Source organism: Salvelinus alpinus, chromosome 3 (genome assembly GCF_045679555.1).
Source record: "Salvelinus alpinus chromosome 3, SLU_Salpinus.1, whole genome shotgun sequence".
Lineage (NCBI taxonomy): Eukaryota > Metazoa > Chordata > Actinopteri > Salmoniformes > Salmonidae > Salvelinus > Salvelinus alpinus.
Genome location: NC_092088.1, coordinates 37,637,473 through 37,659,209, shown reverse-complemented (window position 1 = coordinate 37,659,209; position 21,737 = coordinate 37,637,473). Strand labels below are relative to the sequence as shown.

Genomic DNA, 21,737 nt, shown 5'->3' with positions numbered 1-21,737 from the left:
CAGCAACTGTGGACTATGATTGAAGTATTTCTAATAGAAGAACTATAGGTGGAATCATATAACACAGGTTCTGATGCCCGCCGCATGTGGCAGGGGCTACAGTTCATTACGGATTACAAAGGAAGACCCAGCTGTGATCTGCCCAACGATGCTGCTCTACCAGACAAACTCACTGCATTTTATACACGCTTCGACAATAACAACATTGTCCCGGGTGTGAGGGGCCGCCACCAACCCAGAGGAATGGGTGTTCTCGCTCTCCAAGGCCACGGGGCCTGACGGTATTCCAGGGTGCGGTAATTTTCAACCTCTCCTTGTGCCAGTCTGTAATCCCCATGTTTTAAGACCTTTCCAGTTCCCAAGAAAACAAAGGTTTCATTACACAAAGACTACCGCCCTGAAGCAATCACATCTGTAATCTTGAAGTGCTTGAGAGGCTGGTTATGGCACACATCAACTCCATCCTTCCAGACACCCTAGAACCACTCTAATTTGCATATCGCCCCAACAGATCCATAGACAACGCAATCTCAAATGCACTTCCCTCACCCACCTAGATAAGAGGAATACCTATGTGAGAATGCTGTTCATTGACTAGAGCGCAACACCATTGTCCCTACAGTTCAACACCATTGTCCCCTCCAAGCTTGTCACCAAGCTTAGGACCCTGGGACTGAACACCTCCCTCTGCAACTAGATCCTGGACTTCCTGACGGGGCAACAGCTCCTCCGCCATGCTGACCCTCAACACGGGGGGCCCACAAGTGTGTGTGCTTAGTCCCCTCCTGTTCTCCCTGTTCATGCACGACTCCAACACCATCATCAAGTTTGCTGACGACACGACGTGGTAGGCCTGATCACCGGCAACGATGAGACAGCCTACAGGGAGGTGACAGTGTGGTGCTGGAACAACAGCCTCTCCCTCAACGTCAGTAAGACCAAGGAACTGATAGTGGACTACAGGAAATGGGGGGCTGCAGTGAAGCGAGTCGAGAGCTTCATGTTCCTCGGTGTTCAAATAAGGTCCACAAAAGAGGTTGACACGGGAGTGTATATTTTAGTTAAATGCACTGACTGTAGGCCTCTGGATAAGAGCGTATTCTAAATGACCTAAATGTAGATCGATTAAGGCTGTACATTCGAGGACAGAGACCCCAGCAGGATGGTATGCTCAGCACAGCACCGGCATAAATCTGTAGCCTACAGCTGAGCACAGCGCACAAATGAACATTTACAACACATAAAAATGTACAACATGAACAGAAGAAAAAAAAATCTGAGCGGCAGTACTGCATAAGTCAATCAATTTTTATTTCACTCTTCACCTCAGATTGCATGGTTTAGTTAAATACACAAACAATCGGGCTTGTGGGTAAAGTTGTTAGGAGTAGAGCACCTATGCTGCTTCAGGCCTCCTTGTCCCGCTCTCCGGTAGGTAGCCTATTTGATTCAATTGCAGCATTTGTTTTTTTACAAGTGTACTCTGTTCCTTCCTTGTCAAAGAGAACTCCATCAATCGATCAAATTTAGCTAAAACATTGCTCTTTCCTTGGCTCTAATGTTAATGTTTGTTATGCGTCCTTGGCTGCAACAAGACACTGCAATTCCTTGAAGGCGTCATCATTTAGCCTACTGACATAGGTTGGCATCAGCCTAATGACCGGCAACAACTGGAGCAAGGCGGGAGTGAGCCAACAGGAGGGGGGAAATGTGCTTTTTATTTTTTTATGATATTAGGCCTAGCCTACACATCGTTTTTTTTAATACTCCACACATGACATATTTCCAGCAAAATAACTATTCCTATACTGCCCATTCCTGTAGACTGTTGATCCTGTCCCGGAGTTGACTCCAGAACTTCACTCATGTCAACCTCTAGTCCACACACACGCGCCCTGCCGTGAAGAAGCCGCGACAGAGGATGAAAAGCTTTGGCACGGGCCCTCAAATCCTCAAAAAGTTCTACAGCTGTACCAATGAGAGCATCTTGACCGGCAGCATCAATGCTTGGTATGGCAATAGCACCGCCCTCAATCGCATTGTCGACTACAGAAAAAGGAGGATCGAACACGCCCCCATTCTCATCGACGGGGCTGTAGTGGAACAAGTTGAGAGCTTCACGTTCCTTGGTGTCCACATCACCAACAAACTATCATGGTCCAAACACACCAAGAAAGTGTTGAAGAGGGCTCGACAATGCCTATTCCCCCTCAGGAGACTGAAAAGATTTGGCATGGGTCCTCAGATACTCAAAAAGTTCTACAGCTGCACCATCGAGAGCATCCTGACTGGGTACATCACTGCCTGGTATGACAACTGCTCGGCCTCTGACCGCAATGCGCTGCAGAAGGTAGTGCGTACGTCTCAGTACATCACTGGGGCTGAGCTCCCCGGAAAGTCATTAAATACTCCAGCTACCCAAGCCATAGACTGTTCCCTCTGCTTCCGCATGGCAAGCGGTACCGGTTCATCAAGTCTGACACCAACACGGTCCTGAACAGCTTCTATCCCCAAGACATAAGACTGCTAAATAGCTAACAAAATGGCTACACAGACTATCTGAGTTGACCCTTGTACTTTATTTTTGCACCGTCTCTATGCACACTCACAGGGCCCTACACACTCAGACACTTCAACACACACACACAAACATGACTGAAACAGGAACCAATTTGTACTGATTGATGTGTACAGTGGATATCTAAAAATAAATATGATATTTGAGGCACTCACTAATTGATTGTACAATATGTACACATATTATATTATGATTTCAGTTTGTGAGTGTGTGATATCAGGGTTACTGTTACGACCCACAAAATAGAGTCCTGAACCGGTTCGACCCCCCAAAAAAGTAGTGGTTTAAATTGTTCCTTTTTGTTCCTTTTTAAACTTCTGGGAGTCAACATTTACATTTACTTAGAGCAAACGTAGCTAGCTAATTCAGCATGATACTAGTACTGGTGTAAGCTTAGATCGGCATGTTGTTTACGCAACAGTATATACTAAATCAGAGACGAATAGGCGAAGCGTGAATATTTTAGCTACATCAAAGCTACATTAGTGTCACGGCCGTTAAAGGAAGAGGACCAAGGTGCAGTGTGGTGAGTGTACATTTTCTTTTATTTAATAACAATGACGCCGAACAAAACAAAAAACACTACAAAAACAAACCGTGAAGCTAAAGGCTATGTGCCCTAAACAAAGTCAACTTCCCACAAAGACAGGTGGAGAAAAGGGCTACCTAAGTATGGTTCTCAATCAGAGACAACGATAGACACCTGCCTCTGATTGAGAACCACACCCGGCCAAACACAAAGAAATAGAAAACATAGAAATAAAGAAACTAGAATGCCCACCCTAGTCACACCATGGCCTAACCAAAATAGAGAATAAAAGGCTCTCTATGGCCAGGGCGTGACAATTAGGTATGATAAAACGTTTAATATAACATCTAATTAGGGTCCACTTGGAAACACTGACCAACACTTTGGTACCTAGCCTGTCATAATAATCTTACATGTCAAACAAACAACACTGTATTCAGCGCGCCCACTATATTCCAACTTTTGGTTGAAGTTCAATTGAACAGTATAAATGACTGAACAATATTAAACAATCAGAATTGAGAAAGACCTATTAAAAACACTTAGAATATACAGTGCCTTCAGGAAGTATTCACACCCTTGAGTTATTCCAGATTTCTTTTTCCACTGAATCTCCTTTTTGATATTTGGTAACAATTAGGATGGGAAAATGTTAGCTAAGTTGAAGTGAGTGCTCATGATCATCTTTATCCTAGTTTGTTCATACAGTGCCATTTTGTTTTGTGTTTGGGGTTAATCCAAATCTCACTAGAGCTCAACACAGACAAAATCCTAGAGGAAAACATAGTTCAGTCTGCTTTCCAACTGTATTCAAAGTGCCCACTATATTCACCTTTCAACATGACAATAACCTAAAACACAAGGCCAAATATACACTGGAGTTGCTTACCAAGACGACATTGATTGTTCCTGAGAGGCCGAGTTACAGTTTTGACTTGAAAAATTGGCTTGAAAATCTAGGGAAAAACTTGAAAATGGCTGTCTAGCAATGATCAACAACCAACTTGACAGAATTTTTTCAACAATAATGTGCAATTATTGTACAATCCAGGTGTGCAAAGCTCTTAGAAAACCCTCAGAAAACCTCACTGCCAATAGTGATTCTAACATTTATTGACTCAGTGGTGTGAAACTTATGTAAATTAGATATATTTCCTTTTCAAATCTCAAAAAATGTGTTTTCACTTTGTCATTTATGGGGTATTGTGTGTAGATGGCTGAGAATTTTTTTTTCAGGCTGTAACAACAAAATATGGAATAAGTCTAGGGTTATGAATACTTTCTGAAGGCACTGTATGTGTTGCTACCCTAGTGTCATGCACTGCTCATAAAGCACATTTAGAACCATGTCGCCCAGCCCTAGGGCTTTACAATGATGGTGACATTTTGAAACATTTGGGGATTAAGAGAGTTAAAATCTTCCTAGAAGTGACAGGTTTGGAGGGACATGTCAAAATTTTGGCACTTTAGCGAGCCTTTATTCATATACAAAAAGCGTATTTCTTGAATTCTCCATGTGGTATATATTAAATGGCAATTCATGTATTATGACAGGCTTTAAAATTCAATATTGGTCCACAATTTTCTACTTAAAATATCAAAAAGGCACTATTTTTGTGGAACAACCCAGAAGGTAACAGTGGACCAAAGTCTCTATTATAGATATTGCTGTACTGTAGGGCCTTCTCTACTATGTGGGACACTCCTGTCTTCTGTTTCTAAGGCTGTCCCAGACAATAATTGTGCGACCGAAAGCTGTCTGTTCTTTTGAGCCATCAATTGGTAAAAAATTTAAAACATGTATTTTTCCATATATAGATGTGTTTGAATAAAATCAACTATATGCACTGAGTTTGTTGGATGCTTTAAGCACACTGTTTGTTCAAATAAGACATACAAATGACTCAAGAGGGAGACTGAGCTCAAGATAATGAAATATATATATTTTTTAAGTATTATTATTTAAGGCTCCATTCTCTTCTCTGTGCTGGAGTTCTTTTACAAATTGTTTGCATTTGTTATAATAGGATTTGAAGCAATAGCCTACCCGCGTGTGGTCAACTATTTCAGCACCATTCGTGCTGCTCTGAGACAAGCAATGGGGACTGGTCTTGGTCTTGATAAATCAATGAGTTTTTTTATTTTCACTGAATCTCCATATTGGTCAGCCTACAATTAGGGTGTGGAAATGTTAGGATTATTTTGCTCTTCACTCGCAGCCACTTAGTAGCCTACTCCTGACCGGTCACGTTGTACAGTGTCAGGAAACTCTGAGGGTTTCGCTTTTCGTTTTTCTTGGAATAGAAACACCATAATATTAATCAAATTAATGAAGGTACATTTCTTAAAATTAATCCCATATACTATGTTCTTACAAAACAGTTTTTAAAATTCTCTAGTACAGCCAATATGAAAAACAGTTAAAAGCTTCTCAAAGATATCCTCTGGTGGTAAAACTAACACTAACTAGCATTAATGGCAACAATGGCCGACACTTAAATAACGTGCCATATAATTATGTGGCAGCCCACAAGCTGTGCTGCAGTACAAAGCAACTTTGAAAGGAAGAACCACTGTATGTGTTTGATTCAAAGTGAGCTACCACTGTAATTTAAGGCTATGTATGATGATTTCATGTTTTCATGCCTGCCTTGGTAGGCCAGGTTTATGTTTGCTGATTCAAGTGAGCTATTGTATTCATACTCGCTGTGGTATTGTGTGTAATGATTTCATGACTGGCTATACAGTAGCATTTGCTTATTCAAAGTGAGATATTAATTTCATACCCACCGTACCGTTCAAGATATAGGCCTAAAGTGTTTGTATTGTATTGGGTGTGGCTGTTTTCATATGGCAAAAAGTGTGCTCTTCTGGACTTAATGAAAACATTTACAGGGCTTTCTATTCTTCTTTGCTTCTTTGTGCAATAGTGCGATAAGCTGTTTGCACAAATTCCAATCCAGTGCTGAGCTGGTGTCCGGCCGATGAGCTTACCATGGTCCTGAATACACCTGTTGTGCCTGTACTGTAGATCACTCATTTGAGTGGTAGATCTGATCTGATAAAATGATGATTATTTCATGAGCTCGCAACATGACGGACTGGATATTTCATCCATTTGTGACAGTACAATTTTATCACTGCACTTGTCTGCTGCTGAATAATCTCTCTCTCTATCTCTTTGAATATGTAGGTGATAGACATGTTGTGTATTTCATTGTTTGTTTACTGTCTGACTTGGACTGTCGGCCTGTTTTGTCAGCGGAGTTGTTGTAAGCGGTTGTCTAGTTGCACACTTCCGCTGCCTACTTAATAATAATGGGGAAATTGGTTGTTTTTTGGTCATATTTATCTTGTGTTATGTGTTAAATGATGCAAATTTTGATGATGATGCAAATGTTCACTTAAATATGTCAGGCAGTGGTGTATATATTCACTTCTTAATCCCCACTGATGCATAACAAGGTAGTTTAGTGGAAGTATATGACGTATCAATTATGCAATACAATAGCGAAATCATGCACAAAGTAGCCTACACAAACACAAATCACGTGAAATATTTAAGCAATAAGGCCCGAGCGGGTGTGGTATATGGCCAATATACCACGGCTAAGGGTTGTTCTTAGGCACGACGCAACGCGGACGCAGCCCTTGGCCGTGGTATATTGGCCATATATCACAAACCCCTGAGGTGCCTTATTGCTATTATAAACTGGTTACCAATGTAGTTATGTTTTGTCATACCCATTGTATACGGTCTGATATACCACGTCTTTCAGCCAATCAGGATTCAGGGCTCGAACCACCCAGTTTATAATTGGCATATGCCTATATTATTCTGTACCAGGGGCAGGTAATGCGGCTTGGCAGTCGCTGGCTGAGCCCGTGAATATCATATCAAAGATTTCAGCAATGGACAGCTCCGCACTCCGCTCTATACTATGACTCCTGATATTCGCAGTCACAACGAGAATTGTGTATTTATTCCCATGTCGTCTCATGAGTTCTACAGTTTAGCCTCTTTATTTTGCTTCTCGGACAGGCTATGAGGTTTATGCCAGGGCGCTGACTCGATCTGGTAGCGATCACTATTTCCCCTATAGACGATATAGCCTCGGCCTACAGAAATCAGACTACAGCCTAGAAAAGTTAGGGTAGAAATATGTGGAAACCATGGAGTATGGAACTGAATGTAGCCTAGGCCTTTTTTTGTAACCCATAAATCTCCTGTAGCAAAACGCACAATACAGAGATAAATCAGCAGCAACTGGCATCCAAGCCTTCAGCTGCTGGGAAAGTGTAGGAACCCCTTGAGTATCCCGTTCTCATGTAACGCACCACCACGGAAATCTGTTCAATTTCTTATGTCCGTGTTAATCTGGTCCCTTAGTCTAACATATCAGCCATAAGGGCTAGGCCTATTATTTAATGCTGAATATAATGGTGGATGTATTTCTCATTGCCATGATTTTAGGTTATTCAAAGTAGCCTACATCTGTATCTCATAGCATTTTTCACACAAGTCACCTTTCATTCGCCAGGCAGGCAGTTTGGAAAATGTTTGGCAAAGTTACAGTGTACCCACTTCTCCATGCATCATGACTACACCACTGATGTCTGGGTATTTTTGCTGGAAAATGTTGGCACAGTCACTTTTACTCAGCCCCAGCCACACGGCTATGTCTGCCTACACCTCTGACTCAAAGGGCAAACAATTCACATAATGAAATATAAGAAAGTGGCATTTAGCGCAACAGACCACTGCTGAGGGGCTGCCACACACACACACACACACACACAAACAAAGTGTGAGGAAGGAGATTAAGAGAATCGAGAGACTAACAGTCTGTGTTTGAGCATGTGTGTGCGTGCATGCATGTGTGTGTGTTGGTGGGTTGAAGGGTCAAGTCCAGCTCTCAAATTAATTGGATATTCGTGTCTGGCAGAGAAAGCAAACTGCCCACCATCCACTGTAGTCAGCAACATCCTACTTATGCTCTCACACAACTAATGTGCGTAAAGAACACTCACTTAACTTGCACACACCCACTCACTCACTCAAACAAGATAACTCATACAGAGGTACACACTACATGACTAACAAGTTTCCCCACACACACTGTCTTTTTCCCCAAACCCCTTCCTTTCTCACATATAAAATTAAGTACACACTTTTCCTAAAACAATGCATAAACACATGCTATACAAAGAAGGTGGTATACACTACCAGCTTGCACCTTTTTTAGTCTTTCCACAAGGCATGTCTCTTCGTTAGCCTTTAGGGTGTGATGGGCCTATGTGTTATAGGCACAGAGAGTGTGTAATGGGCTTGAAAAGAATTAAGATAGGAGAGTGTTAGTACTGGTTTAAGCTCTAATACACCATGGAGAGAAAAAAGAAGGGGAAATGGGGTGCACGTGACATTTGCAGGTTATCCAGTCATTTAATAGAGGTAGATGGACACAAGGAAGAGTGGAACCCCCTTCCTATAGAAACATTTGTCACACAGTTGTGAACTGATTTTCTCGTTGTTGTCATGGTCTCTATAACAACAAGGTAAAGAAGTCATGGGAAAGTCACATTCCGGGTATTATCTGGTCAGATTACCAAAGGGATAATCAACAAGGGGCTATGCATTCCATGGAAAAAAATAATTGGCATGAAAGGTGTGTTCCACGATGCACTAGAGCAGTGGTTCGCGTACTCCTTCAAACATTCAACCTCCAGCTGCGTACCCCCTCTAGCACCAGGGTCAGCGCACTCTCAAATGTTGTTTTTTGCCATCATTGTAAGCCTGCCACACACACACACACACACTATACAATACATTTATTTAAAATAAAAATGAGTGTGAGTTTTGTCACAACCCGGCCCATGGGAAGTGACAAAGAGCTCATATAAGACCAGGGCACAAATAATAATATAATAGTAATCAATTTTGCTCTTTATTAAGCCATCTTACAAATAGAATATTTTTTGTTCATCAAAAATTGTGAATAACTCACCACAGACTGTATTTAGTTTTCATGCTAGTGAGGGCCGAGAATCCACTCTCACATAGGTACGTGGTTGCAAAGGGCATTAGTGTCTTAACCAGAGCGATTTGCCAAGGCAGGATTCTCTGAGCGCAGGCATTTCCAGAAATCTGGCTGTGGCTTCTGATTAAATTAAATGTTCCCAGAACCGTTTGTTGCAATTTCGATGAGGCTCTCTTGTCCAGATATCGGTAAGTGGACTGGAGGCAGGGCATGAAAGGGATAACGAATCCAGTTGTTTGTGTCGTCCGTTTCGGGAAAGTACCTGCGTAATTGCGCACCCAGCTCACTCAGGTGCTTCACTATATCACATTTGACATAGTCCGTAAGCTTGAGATCATTTGCACACAAAAAAATCATACAATGATGGAAAGACCCGTGAGTTGTCCTTGTTAATACAGACAGAAAAGAGCTCCAATTTCTTAATCATAGCCTCAATTTTGTCCCGCACATTGAATATAGTTGCGGAGAGTCCGTGTAATCCTAGATTCCGATCATTCAGGCGAGAAAAAACATCAGCCAGATAGGCCAGTCATGTGAGAAACTCGTCATCATGCAAGCGGTCAGACAAGTGAAAATTACGGTCAGTAAATAAAACTTTAAGCTCGTCTCTCAATTTAAAAAAAAACGTGCCGATACTTTGCCCCTTGACAACCACTTCTGTGTGTTGTAAAATCGTTACATGGTCGCTGCCCATATAATTGCATAATGCAGAAAATGCACGAGAGGTCAGGGGCCTTGCTTTAACCTCTTGACGCTAGGGGTCAGATTATTTTCCGTTAAATAACGTTCCCAAGGTAAACAGACTATTTCTCAGGTCCAGATCATAGAATATGCATATAATTATGATAGAAAACACTCCAAAGTTTCCAAAACTGTCAAAATATTGTCTGTGAGTATAACAACACAGATTTTGCAGGCGAAAACCTGAGGAAATCTAACCCGTAAGTGATTTTTTTTTTTTTAATCTGTGTTTCATTTCCCGTCTTTCTTCCATTTAAAGGGGTATCAACCAGATTCCTTTTCCTATGGCTTCCTCAGGCTGTGACCAGGCTTTAGACATAGTTTCAGGCTTAATTGACCCCCCATAAACATAACGGACATAAACCAGGAGCTGTGCCAGGCCCACCACGTCCGTTGACTCATCCAGCTGTATAATTCAGCTGTATAATTCACTGGCTTGTATGTGAAGCAGTAATTGTTTCAAAACATCTCCTGCCATGTCACTGATGCGTCGTGAAACAATGTTGTTTGATGAAGACATTGTCTGTGTAGTTTTTTTGGCCTTATCCCCCAGCATTGCCCCAGCCATTATTCGCGGCAGCAGGAAGAATTAAGTCCTCCACAATAGTATGGGGCTTGCCTGTCCTAGCCACTTCGTTAGCTCACCATATAAGACGCTTCTAGCCCCTTTTTATTAATGGTATCTGTTGCTTTCATACATGTCTGACTACTCGAAAGTCGTCTATATTCTCGCTCAAAAAACTCCCGTGGCTTATTTTTCAAATTCTCACGTTTCGTTTTTAAATGTCTGTGCAAGAGTGAAGGTTTCCCGCAAGAGAGTAACGTTTAATGTGATTGGATGTTAATTATTTGACTAGGCTACCTGTATTTGACATTGTGTTGTTATTTGGCTGAACACTAGATGGTTAAAAAAAATGTGGGCAGTGAAACGAGGCTACTCAGGTGAGAAAAAAAACTCTGTACCCATTTACATTTACATTTAAGTCATTTAGCAGACGCTCTTATCCAGAGCGACTTACAAATTGGTGCATTCACCTTATGATATCCAGTGGAACAACCACTTTACAATAGTGCATCTAACTCTTTTAAGGGGGAGGGGGGGGTTAGGAGGATTACTTTATCCTATCCTAGGTATTCCTTAAAGAGGTGGGGTTTCAGGTGTCTCCGGAAGGTGGTGATTGACTCCGCTGACCTGGCGTCGTGAGGGAGTTTGTTCCACCATTGGGGTGCCAGAGCAGCGAACAGTTTTGACTGGGCTGAGCGGGAACTGTACTTCCTCAGAGGTAGGGAGGCGAGCAGGCCAGAGGTGGATGAACGCAGTGCCCTTGTTTGGGTGTAGGGCCTGATCAGAGCCTGAAGGTACGGAGGTGCCGTTCCCCTCACAGCTCCGTAGGCAAGCACCATGGTCTTATAGCGGATGCGAGCTTCAACTGGAAGCCAGTGGAGAGAGCGGAGGAGCGGGGTGACGTGAGAGAACTTGGGAAGGTTGAACACCAGACGGGCTGCGGCGTTCTGGATGAGTTGTAGGGGTTTAATGGCACAGGCAGGGAGCCCAGCCAACAGCGAGTTGCAGTAATCCAGACGGGAGATGACAAGTGCCTGGATTAGGACCTGCGCCGCTTCCTGTGTGAGGCAGGGTCGTACTCTGCGAATGTTGTAGAGCATGAACCTACAGGAACGGGTCACCGCCTTGATGTGAGTTGAGAACGACAGGGTGTTGTCCAGGATCACGCCAAGGTTCTTAGCGCTCTGGGAGGAGGACACAATGGAGTTGTCAACCGTGATGGCGAGATCATGGAACGGGCAGTCCTTCCCCGGGGGGAAGAGCAGCTCCGTCTTGCCGAGGTTCAGCTTGAGGTGGTGATCCGTCATCCACACTGATATGTCTGCCAGACATGCAGAGATGCGATTCGCCACCTGGTTATCAGAGGGGGGAAAGGAGAAGATTAATTGTGTGTCGTCTGCATAGCAATGATAGGAGAGACCATGTGAGGATATGACAGAGCCAAGTGACTTGGTGTATAGCGAGAATAGGAGAGGGCCTAGAACAGAGCCCTGGGGGACACCAGTGGTGAGAGCACGTGGTGCGGAGACAGATTCTCGCCACGCCACCTGGTAGGAGCGGCCTGTCAGGTAGGACGCAATCCAAGCGTGGGCCGCGCCGGAGATGCCCAGCTCGGAGAGGGTGGAGAGGAGGATCTGATGGTTCACAGTATCAAAGGCAGCCAATAGGTCTAGAAGGATGAGAGCAGAGGAGAGAGAGTTAGCTTTAGCAGTGCGGAGCGCCTCCGTGACACAGAGAAGAGCAGTCTCAGTTGAATGACTAGTCTTGAAACCTGACTGATTTGGATCAAGAAGGTCATTCTGAGAGAGATAGCAGGAGAGCTGGCCAAGGACGGCACGTTCAAGAGTTTTGGAGAGAAAAGAAAGAAGGGATACTGGTCTGTAGTTGTTGACATCGGAGGGATCGAGTGTAGGTTTTTTCAGAAGGGGTGCAACTCTCGCTCTCTTGAAGACGGAAGGGACGTAGCCAGCGGTCAAGGATGAGTTGATGAGCGAGGTGAGGTAAGGGAGAAGGTCTCCGGAAATGGTCTGGAGAAGAGAGGAGGGGATAGGGTCAGGCGGGCAGGTTGTTGGGCGGCCGGCCGTCACAAGACGCGAGATTTCATCTGGAGAGAGAGGGGAGAAAGAGGTCAAAGCACAGGGTAGGGCAGTGTGAGCAGAACCAGCGGTGTCGTTTGACTTAGCAAACGAGGATCGGATGTCGTCGACCTTCTTTTCAAAATGGTTGACGAAGTCATCCGCAGAGAGGGAGGAGGGGGGAGGAGGGGGAGGAGGATTCAGGAGGGAGGAGAAGGTGGCAAAGAGCTTCCTAGGGTTAGAGGCAGATGCTTGGAATTTAGAGTGGTAGAAAGTGGCTTTAGCAGCAGAGACAGAAGAGGAGAATGTAGAGAGGAGGGAGTGAAAGGATGCCAGGTCCGCAGGGAGGCGAGTTTTCCTCCATTTCCGCTCGGCTGCCCGGAGCCCTGTTCTGTGAGCTCGCAGTGAGTCGTCGAGCCACGGAGCAGGAGGGGAGGACCGAGCCGGCCTGGAGGATAGGGGACATAGAGAGTCAAAGGATGCAGAAAGGGAGGAGAGGAGGGTTGAGGAGGCAGAATCAGGAGATAGGTTGGAGAAGGTTTGAGCAGAGGGAAGAGATGATAGGATGGAAGAGGAGAGAGTAGCGGGGGAGAGAGAGCGAAGGTTGGGACGGCGCAATACCATCCGAGTAGGGGCAGTGTGGGAAGTGTTAGATGAGAGCGAGAGGGAAAAGGATACAAGGTAGTGGTCGGAGACTTGGAGGGGAGTTGCAGTGAGATTAGTGGAAGAACAGCATCTAGTAAAGATGAGGTCAAGCGTATTGCCTGCCTTGTGAGTAGGGGGGAAGGTGAGAGGGTGAGGTCAAAAGAGGAGAGGAGTGGAAAGAAGGAGGCAGAGAGGAATGAGTCAAAGGTAGACGTGGGGAGGTTAAAGTCACCCAGAACTGTGAGAGGTGAGCCATCCTCAGGAAAGGAACTTATCAGGGCGTCAAGCTCATTGATGAACTCTCCAAGGGAACCTGGAGGGCGATAAATTATAAGGATGTTAAGCTTGAAAGGGCTGGTAACTGTGACAGCATGGAATTCAAAGGAGGCGATAGACAGATGGGTCAGGGGAGAAAGAGAGAATGTCCACTTGGGAGAGATGAGGATCCCAGTGCCACCGCCCCGCTGACCAGAAGCTCTCGGGGTGTGCGAGAACACGTGGGCAGACGAGGCGAGAGCAGTAGGAGTAGCAGTGTTGTCAGTGGTAATCCATGTTTCCGTCAGTGCCAAGAAGTCGAGGGACTGGAGGGACGCATAGGCTGAGATGAACTCTGCCTTGTTGGCCGCAGATCGGCAGTTCCAGAGGCTGCCGGAGACCTGGAACTCCACGTGGGTCGTGCGCGCTGGAACCACCAGGTTAGAATGGCAGCGGCCACGCGGTGTGAAGCGTTTGTATGGTCTGTGCAGAGAGGAGAGAAGAGGGATAGACAGACACATAGTTGACAGGCTACAGAAGAGGCTACGCTAATGCAAAGGAGATTAGAATGACAAGTGGACTACACGTCTCGAATGTTCAGGAAGTTAAGCTTACGTTGCAAAAGTAAAATAAAATCTTATTGACTAAAATGATATAGTACTGCTGGCGGTGAAGTAGGCTGGCTAGCAGTGGCTGCGTTGTTGACTTTGTTTGAACGTGTAGCTGGCTAGGTAACCTCGACAATTTCTCAAAACTACACAATTATCTTGGATACAAGGACAGCAAAGACAACTAAGTAGCTAGCTAACACTACGCTAATCAAGTCGTTCCGTTGTAATGTAAGTTGTAATGTGAATTTCTACAGTGCTGCTATTCGGTAGAAGTTGGCTAGCTAGCAGTGTTAGCTAGCAGTGTTGACTAGGTAGGAGACGGCAGCGCAGCGCGGCGGACGAAAATAGCGGGCTAGTTAACCGAATAATTACTCTAACCAACTCTAAGCTACACAATTATCTTAGATACAAAGATAGCAAAGACAACTATGTAGCCAGCTAACACTACACTAATCAAGTCGTTCCGTTGTAATGTAATCGTTTCTCCAGTGCTGCTATGCTGCTATTCGGTGGCTAGCTGGCTAGCTAGCAGTGTTGACCTCGTCACGTTACGTTCGGACGAAGATAGCTGGCTAGCGAACCTCAATAACTACACAATTATCTTTGATACAAAGACGGCTATGTAGCTAGCTAAGATCAAACAAATCAAACCGTTGTACTGTAATGAAAATGAAAATGGTAAAACTACCTGTGGAGCGAAGCGGATTTGCGACTGCACGCTCCAAACCGGAAGTAGCCTACGGCATTGCTCGTACCCCCGCAATTTGGGAATACCGGCGCTAGAGGAACTGACCTTCCACAGAGTTGCATTATTTTCCAGAGAACGCATAGAGCCCGAGTTGGTTATCCCTTTTATACCATGGCTATAATTTAACACATTTGCCATAAAAATGTGTTCAACGAGTAGTAGCTTGCTAGTTTAACTAACCAAACCATCAGTCCTATCTTGCTATTATGAAAATCTTATTCAACAATACCAATACTGTTTCAATTCAGTTTTTTGCTTTCAAAAGCAGCTCAAACAAAACATGGAAAAATTAACTATAGCCATTGAATTCTACCATGTATAAATATACTGTCCTTTATAGGGAAATAATGCAATCTCTAGAATGCCCTTCAAGCCCATCAAAAATTAGTATTCAACAATGCCATGTTATAAAGTCACATAAAGATGTATTTTTACAATTTCCTTCCACAACCATTGTTCAATCTGACCAAGATATTCTAAAAGACGTAATAATAGCGCCATGTACCAAATATTGCCTGCCAGGTAGACTGTTGACATGGTATAGTGGAGCAGTGATGACTGTGTTTGCGGGCTTGGATTCATTTGTGCGTGTGTGGTAGCGTTCCCCTTTGTGTTTAAGAGCACTAGCTGAGAGACGAGAGGTAATTATAGAAACATTGGCCTCCCGAGTGGAGCAGTGGTCACTGCATCGCAGTTGCTAGCTGTGCCACTAGATATCCTGGTTTGAGTCCAGGATCTGCTGCAGCCGGCCGCGACTGGGAGACCCATGGGGTGGCGCTCAATTGGCCCAGCGTCGTCCGGGTTCGGGGAGCGTTTGCCCGGTATGTATGTCCTTGTCCTATCGCGCTCTAGCGACTCCTGTGGCGGGCCGGGCGCATGCGCGCTGACACGGTCGCCAGGTGTACAGTGTTTCCTCCCACACATTGGTGTGGCTGGCTTCCGGGTTAAGCGGGTATTGTGTCAAGAAGCAGTGTGGATTGGTTGGGTCGTGTTTCGGAGGACGCGTGGCTCTCGACCATCGCCTATCCCGAGTCCGTACGGGAGTTGCAGCAATGAGACAAGACTATAACTATCAATTGGATACCACAAAATTGATGAGAAAAAGGGGTAAACGTAAAAATAAAAAATCTATAATAAAAAAATTATTATAGAAACATTATATACGGTAAGTCTGCTCTTCCACCACATATACAATACTCAAGAGACATCACACACACAAACACGCACACACACAAACACGCACACACACAGACTACGCACACACATTAAGAGAAGGATTCACCATTCCTTCTTCCCAAAAATGCACTCTTTTTTCATTAAGAAATGCTAGTGTCCATGACTGAAGGCAAACGACAGTTGTCTTGGGGGTGTAGTTTGATGTGGGTGTTTCTTGAGTGTGTTTTTGCCATTCAATCACAACAAACAAGTCCAGTAGTGAGTACAGCAAGGTAAGCTAAGCTATCTTTGCTATGAAGAGAACAAAGTTTGAAGTTGAGGACTTCTCCCCTCTTGACTGGCTATCCTATCTAGCTGATATTTCTCCGTCAAATCAGTTATGGCAAGATAGCAACAGCCAGTGTCTGGAATGTGTTTCATAAGACCTTGCTACAAAAGTAGCTTGCAACTTAGTTTCAACATTTCATCACGTCATGTAAATACATGTTACCATGGAAATGGTATCATCTGCGAGGTGAATGCCTGTTTTGAGTCAGCTCAGCTGTTCTACACCACAATATTCTATCTGTCTAGTGTTTTCATCTCAGCTCTCTTTATGTTCGCTGTTAGATCTTTCCCATGAGACAAATCCCAGAACTGCTAATATCCCTACAACAGGTGTAGACTACATATGAAAATTGCACAAACATCGGCCAGCTTGAGTGTAGATACATTTATCAACAACAAAAATCGATGATTGTGTTGTGTTACAAAGACAAAACATTTAATGCTGTAAATATCACATTGATGTGCTTATGAAGACAGCATGCATACACTTACCTAGCAAATAAAAAGAAGTTGTGTGTAGAGTACAAGTAGACAAGTACCATCCTTAATTTACTTTTGCCCTAGAAAATACACGTACAACTTTTATGAGAACAGGCAAGCTAGCTACCTAACTTGCAAATCTGGGTTAGATATACCTTTGTCAGAGTTTAAATCAGTTGGCTAGCTAGCTAACGTTAGCTAGCCAGTTTGCTCTAAACATTATTCAAAGCTAGCTGGCTGTATCCTATGATTAGCTAGCAGGTTAGTATCCAAGTGCCTGCCCTGGATTGACCCTAAATGGAAACGGGCTACAGTTAGCTAGATACCTTGCTAACAAAAGCTAACGTGAGCTATGCACATCTTCCTCCAGGGCCCGTCCTGGCCTTTGTGCCACCCTGGAAATTAAGACCGGTCCGGACAAGACCAAAAATAGATGTCCAAAAGACATCAGCGTCAGTCCATGCTTACTGAGGTATAGCCTACAGTGTCACCTGAAATATAATTTTAGGAATTCCCATGGTAGGTCTACCATTTGTAAAACACCAGAAAAAGACTGCCAGTCCGGACATGACCAAAAAAAGATGTCCGAAAGATGTCAGCCCGTGCTTACTTGGATGTAGCCTACCATGTCGGCCAGCAATGGAATTTTATGAATGCCCATCCATGTGGTAGGCCCACTGTTTGTAAAAAAAAAGGCCATTGCATTCGCTTTATTAGTCCTGATTCCCGTGACTAATCAATTTGGCTATTAAAGCTCTGAATATCAGTTACCCAACATTATCAGAAGGAGTTATCCTGAGCCTATTTGCAATGTGTTCACACAGTGGGGAATGCAGAAGTATTTTATTTTTCGCTGTGATTAGCTCATAAACATTGTAAGGATACAAACTTGAAATCACTGATCATGACAAATTAGCCCACGGGAATAAACTCCTGGACAGCAGCTGTGATTAGCCTGATTGTCCATTTTACTTTGGCCTGTCCTGTTTAATGATATGTGGTTTGTTAACGTGTCAGCGCATTTTTTTATTTGATTGGGCACCAATTAGGTTAGGCCATTTGATCTGAGAAACCCGATGTAAAAGGTTTCTGTCTCATTATATTGTCATACATTTTATCTCCAGCCTGTAGGCTATAGAAAAGGCCACATATGCTACTCTTTCTACCATATGCTTTTTCTGCTACATGATGTTTTGACGTTGGTGGAGCGCTGCAGCGATACATTTCTCCAACAGCACCCTGGAGAGGCGCGCTTGGAATGGACAAGATAAATATTTGACGTCCCTGCCTTTGACAAAGTGGGCCTCGCTTATCACAGGGCGGAAACAGCGCTCACCTAAAAAGCCATATGCCACTGATGAGATAAATTGGCATTGTTTTAGGGCAGAATTACATGTATGTGAGGTTTTAAGTGTTGTTGGAGGTGCGTCTTGATGCATTAAGCTAGCTACAGTATCATCCCCCTTTCATCTGTGGTATCATATAGTTAGCCTGGCTCACTAGCATTATCAAATAATGTTGTATAACCAAAAATAGCTACTAGCTAGCTAGTACCAGCTATCTACTTAGCTAACGTACTCACCAACACCAGTGGTTTGACAGTTGACAGGCAGCAGAAGTGATCATGTCGGATGTAATCCATTCCTGGCCATCTGGCAATATTGTTGAAATGCATTGGAAGTTTGCACCGACTTTATGGAATCCCATTTTCACTCCTATTTGCAGAGGGAAACGTGTGTACGTTGCACCCATATGCAGACTGGACAACAAATGCCCACATGGCAGCTGGGGTGTACCACAATATGTTGTCTCTGAGCAATTGAGCATCATTGGCAAAAGTGGGTAAGTAAGTAATCCATAGCAAACCCTTCAGTAAGTAGTGACGAACTCACTTACAAAGCTCAGTTTTAAACCAGACTGACTTTATGGCAAAAATTATCCTATTTACACTTTGATGTCAATTTTGACACAATAATTAATGTTTCTGGCTTATTTCGATGCCGTTTAAAACCAGAGAAGTTGGTCCTAAGGGGCAGTTGACCTTTAAAGGCAAATAATACAGGCACGCACACACAAACATAAACACAGTGTGTTTGTTTCTTTAATAGACTCAGGTATGGAGACCAGTAGCTAATCTGCATCTATTGCTTTACCACAGAAAGCTGATATACATAAAACATGTCTCAACACATACCATTAAAACACACCACATTACTGTCTACCAGCACTGTCCGTATAGGCTTTAGCTCAGCAGGCTAACACAGTTGTGTGGCATGCGGAGGCCACAGGTTCCATTTTTCAGTTACTAATTCCTAAAAGCCCATCAAGGGACTGTTGTTAAACATGTGCATAGACCCTGTGTTGCAGTGCATTATGATAGGCCTAGTTGTGTTGTCAATACATCAATGTACTGTATATGCAATATGTCAATGTAGATGTCACATGTTCAATATGTCACATCATGTTCACAATACAGCCCAGTCAACAATAATAGCTCTCATGCATCGAGGAAAAATCATATTAATCATGCCAAGAGCTTGGCTGGAAGAATGAAAGCTCATACTCTACAAAGATAACTTACGTGTGTGCAGGTGTGCGTGCGTCAGGCAGCCAGTGCAAGGCTTGCCTCTTGTAGAGTAACAATGTGTTTGGGCACAATGCTATCGTTTTACTCTGTCAACTAGCACAAAACAGACAAATGGTGTTTCATGGTACTCTGTCAAACGTCACATAAACCGCATCTAATTACATATCTTAATAACATCTAGTAACAACACTGACCTAATGGAACTAAGGAAGACAGCGTTTGGAAAGGTCGCTATGCACACACAGACTACTTACAAATAGGCATGTGCGCACGCACACACGCACTTTCACATATAGTCCATTAATTATGGACCAATAATATTATTGTCTGCAGTTCCTCTGCTGTGCTCCGTTTATATTATTTATATTTGGTTTTACTGACATTCTGCACACACACACACACACACACACACACACACACACACACACACACACACACACACACACACACACACACACACACACACACACACACACACACACACACCAAATTCGGTATTTGTTTTTCATTGAAAATGTCTTGACATTTAGCTCCATCTGCATGACATTCTAAAATCCTGATGGACACACACATTAGCAAAGGCACGTGGCAAAAACCAATCGCACTAGAAACTCAAAAAGATTAGTGCAGCACACTAAATGTAGAATCCAAGATAATTCAGTCCAAAACTATTTAGCAAAACAGTTCTATAAAGGAGAAAGCACATACATGTTGGATCGTGTGATTCGAAAACGCACACTTTCACCAATATGGCTCGTTTAATTTTAGGCTATATCACCAGGACTTCAGGCCAGCACCAACGTTTCTAATCGAGATGTGCTTTGGGCATCTCAACATGACAGCCAATGGACTCCTTTAGAAAAGCCAAGTCAGCAAAACTGCGCGCCTCGCACACATTCCATCGCCATGCAATCATAGGTGGCTGAGCAGCTTCAGCTCCGAGCATCACGAGTTCGCACCCAGTGTGGGGCAAGCATTTTTTATAAAAATAATTGTGAGCACTGAGGAAGGCAAATGTCAACCTTCTAATGACCTTTTCAAACATCCTAAATCGAAGTCTGTTTCCAGTGATCAGGCTGCAGACGTCACACATCAACATGCACGCAAATACTAGCAATAAAATATGCAATGTGACATATATAAATTCATACATTGTGTGATAAGACATGGTTACTATAGGCTGCTCGCTTTTTTAAAACGATATAGCCTACATTATCTAATGTAACACTATTTACAACAGGTCTTGCATGACTTGGGAATTGTGAAGCATCTTAACCTTCACAAACAATTTTATAGGCAACAGTTTTAAGCTATATTGGCTAACCAACTATTTCAGTTTTTCTAGTCATACGGCATCTTTAACCGGTCTAATAAAGCCGGGGCTGCGAAAGCCCATCACTCACCACCAGTCAGCTGGTCATACGATCCATCCAATTCTCTGGAATCAGACAAGCTTTGCTCCAGGTTTTTAGTCTTCATCTTTCCACGCGCTGGAACGGAAAACTATGGATAATAAATCAATCTCTGTTGTGTTTTTCGTTTTGCCTCCTTTAACGATGTGTCATTAACGTTTGATAGGATGTTATGAAATGACAATCCCTTTGGTAGTTAATTCGTTATTTCCGTTTTAGTCTCGACTGCGCTGGTGGTGTGCGCTCTCCGCTATCCAAGCTGGCTCCCCGATCTCTCCACCCGCCTGTTGCCTGCTAACACACACATTTACACACAGTCACTCACACTAGGATTGTCGAGCGATTGAGAACCAGACTGATTCAAGCAAGCGCACTAAAGCTATTCTCTCTCGTGTCAGTTCGGAATGTTGGTGTATTCTTGAGCTGAGGGAGTGAGTGGCTCGAGCGCGTGGTTACTGTGGCGGCTGAATCTTCTCGATGTGAGAATGCGCGGTGCACGTGGTGGTGACCTCACTACCTAAGGTGTGTTTGATGAAGTCGGCAACACCTCCGATCACCTCCAATTTAATAACAACAACAATCCGATTCTGAAATACTTAGCCTCTGATCTGTATTGACTTTGTCAGTAGAGCAAAATATCCGATTGTGTTTAAGGAAACAAATCAGCTGTAATAGCGGCGATTGGAGATTCAGCACCACTGAAGCAGACAGCAACAGAATCATATTTTTGAAGTTCACCACCACAGGGCAATGGACCACGAGCATCTCAGGCGCAGCGCACAGAGAATCCCAGGGCATGAACCAATTTCAGATTTGAACCTTATAGATATAGGGAATAATGAAAATAATTTAAATAGACCTTATTCTTTGAAAATGGATTTCCATTACCCCATGTATCCCACTCAACAATATTTCAAATGAGGATTAATGCAACAGTGAAACATTGTACAAGACAATTAAAGAGAAGAAA

At 43.6% G+C, this 21,737-nt stretch overlaps 1 protein-coding gene across 2 annotated transcripts in view; it reads right to left on the bottom strand.

The window, feature by feature from the left end:
* Positions 1 to 21,223, bottom strand: part of LOC139570635 (A-type potassium channel modulatory protein KCNIP2-like) — a 221,134-nt gene extending 199,911 nt beyond the window's left edge. The window contains exon 1 of one of the 2 annotated variants that reach the window (XM_071392676.1): positions 20,759 to 21,223. In XM_071392676.1, the coding sequence (XP_071248777.1) occupies positions 20,759 to 20,834 (76 nt within the window). In that variant the 5' untranslated portion in view covers positions 20,835 to 21,223. The remainder of the gene's footprint in view (positions 1 to 20,758) is intronic. The other variant, XM_071392681.1, reaches the window with a different exon arrangement.
* Between the last annotated feature and the right edge of the window lie 514 nt (positions 21,224 to 21,737).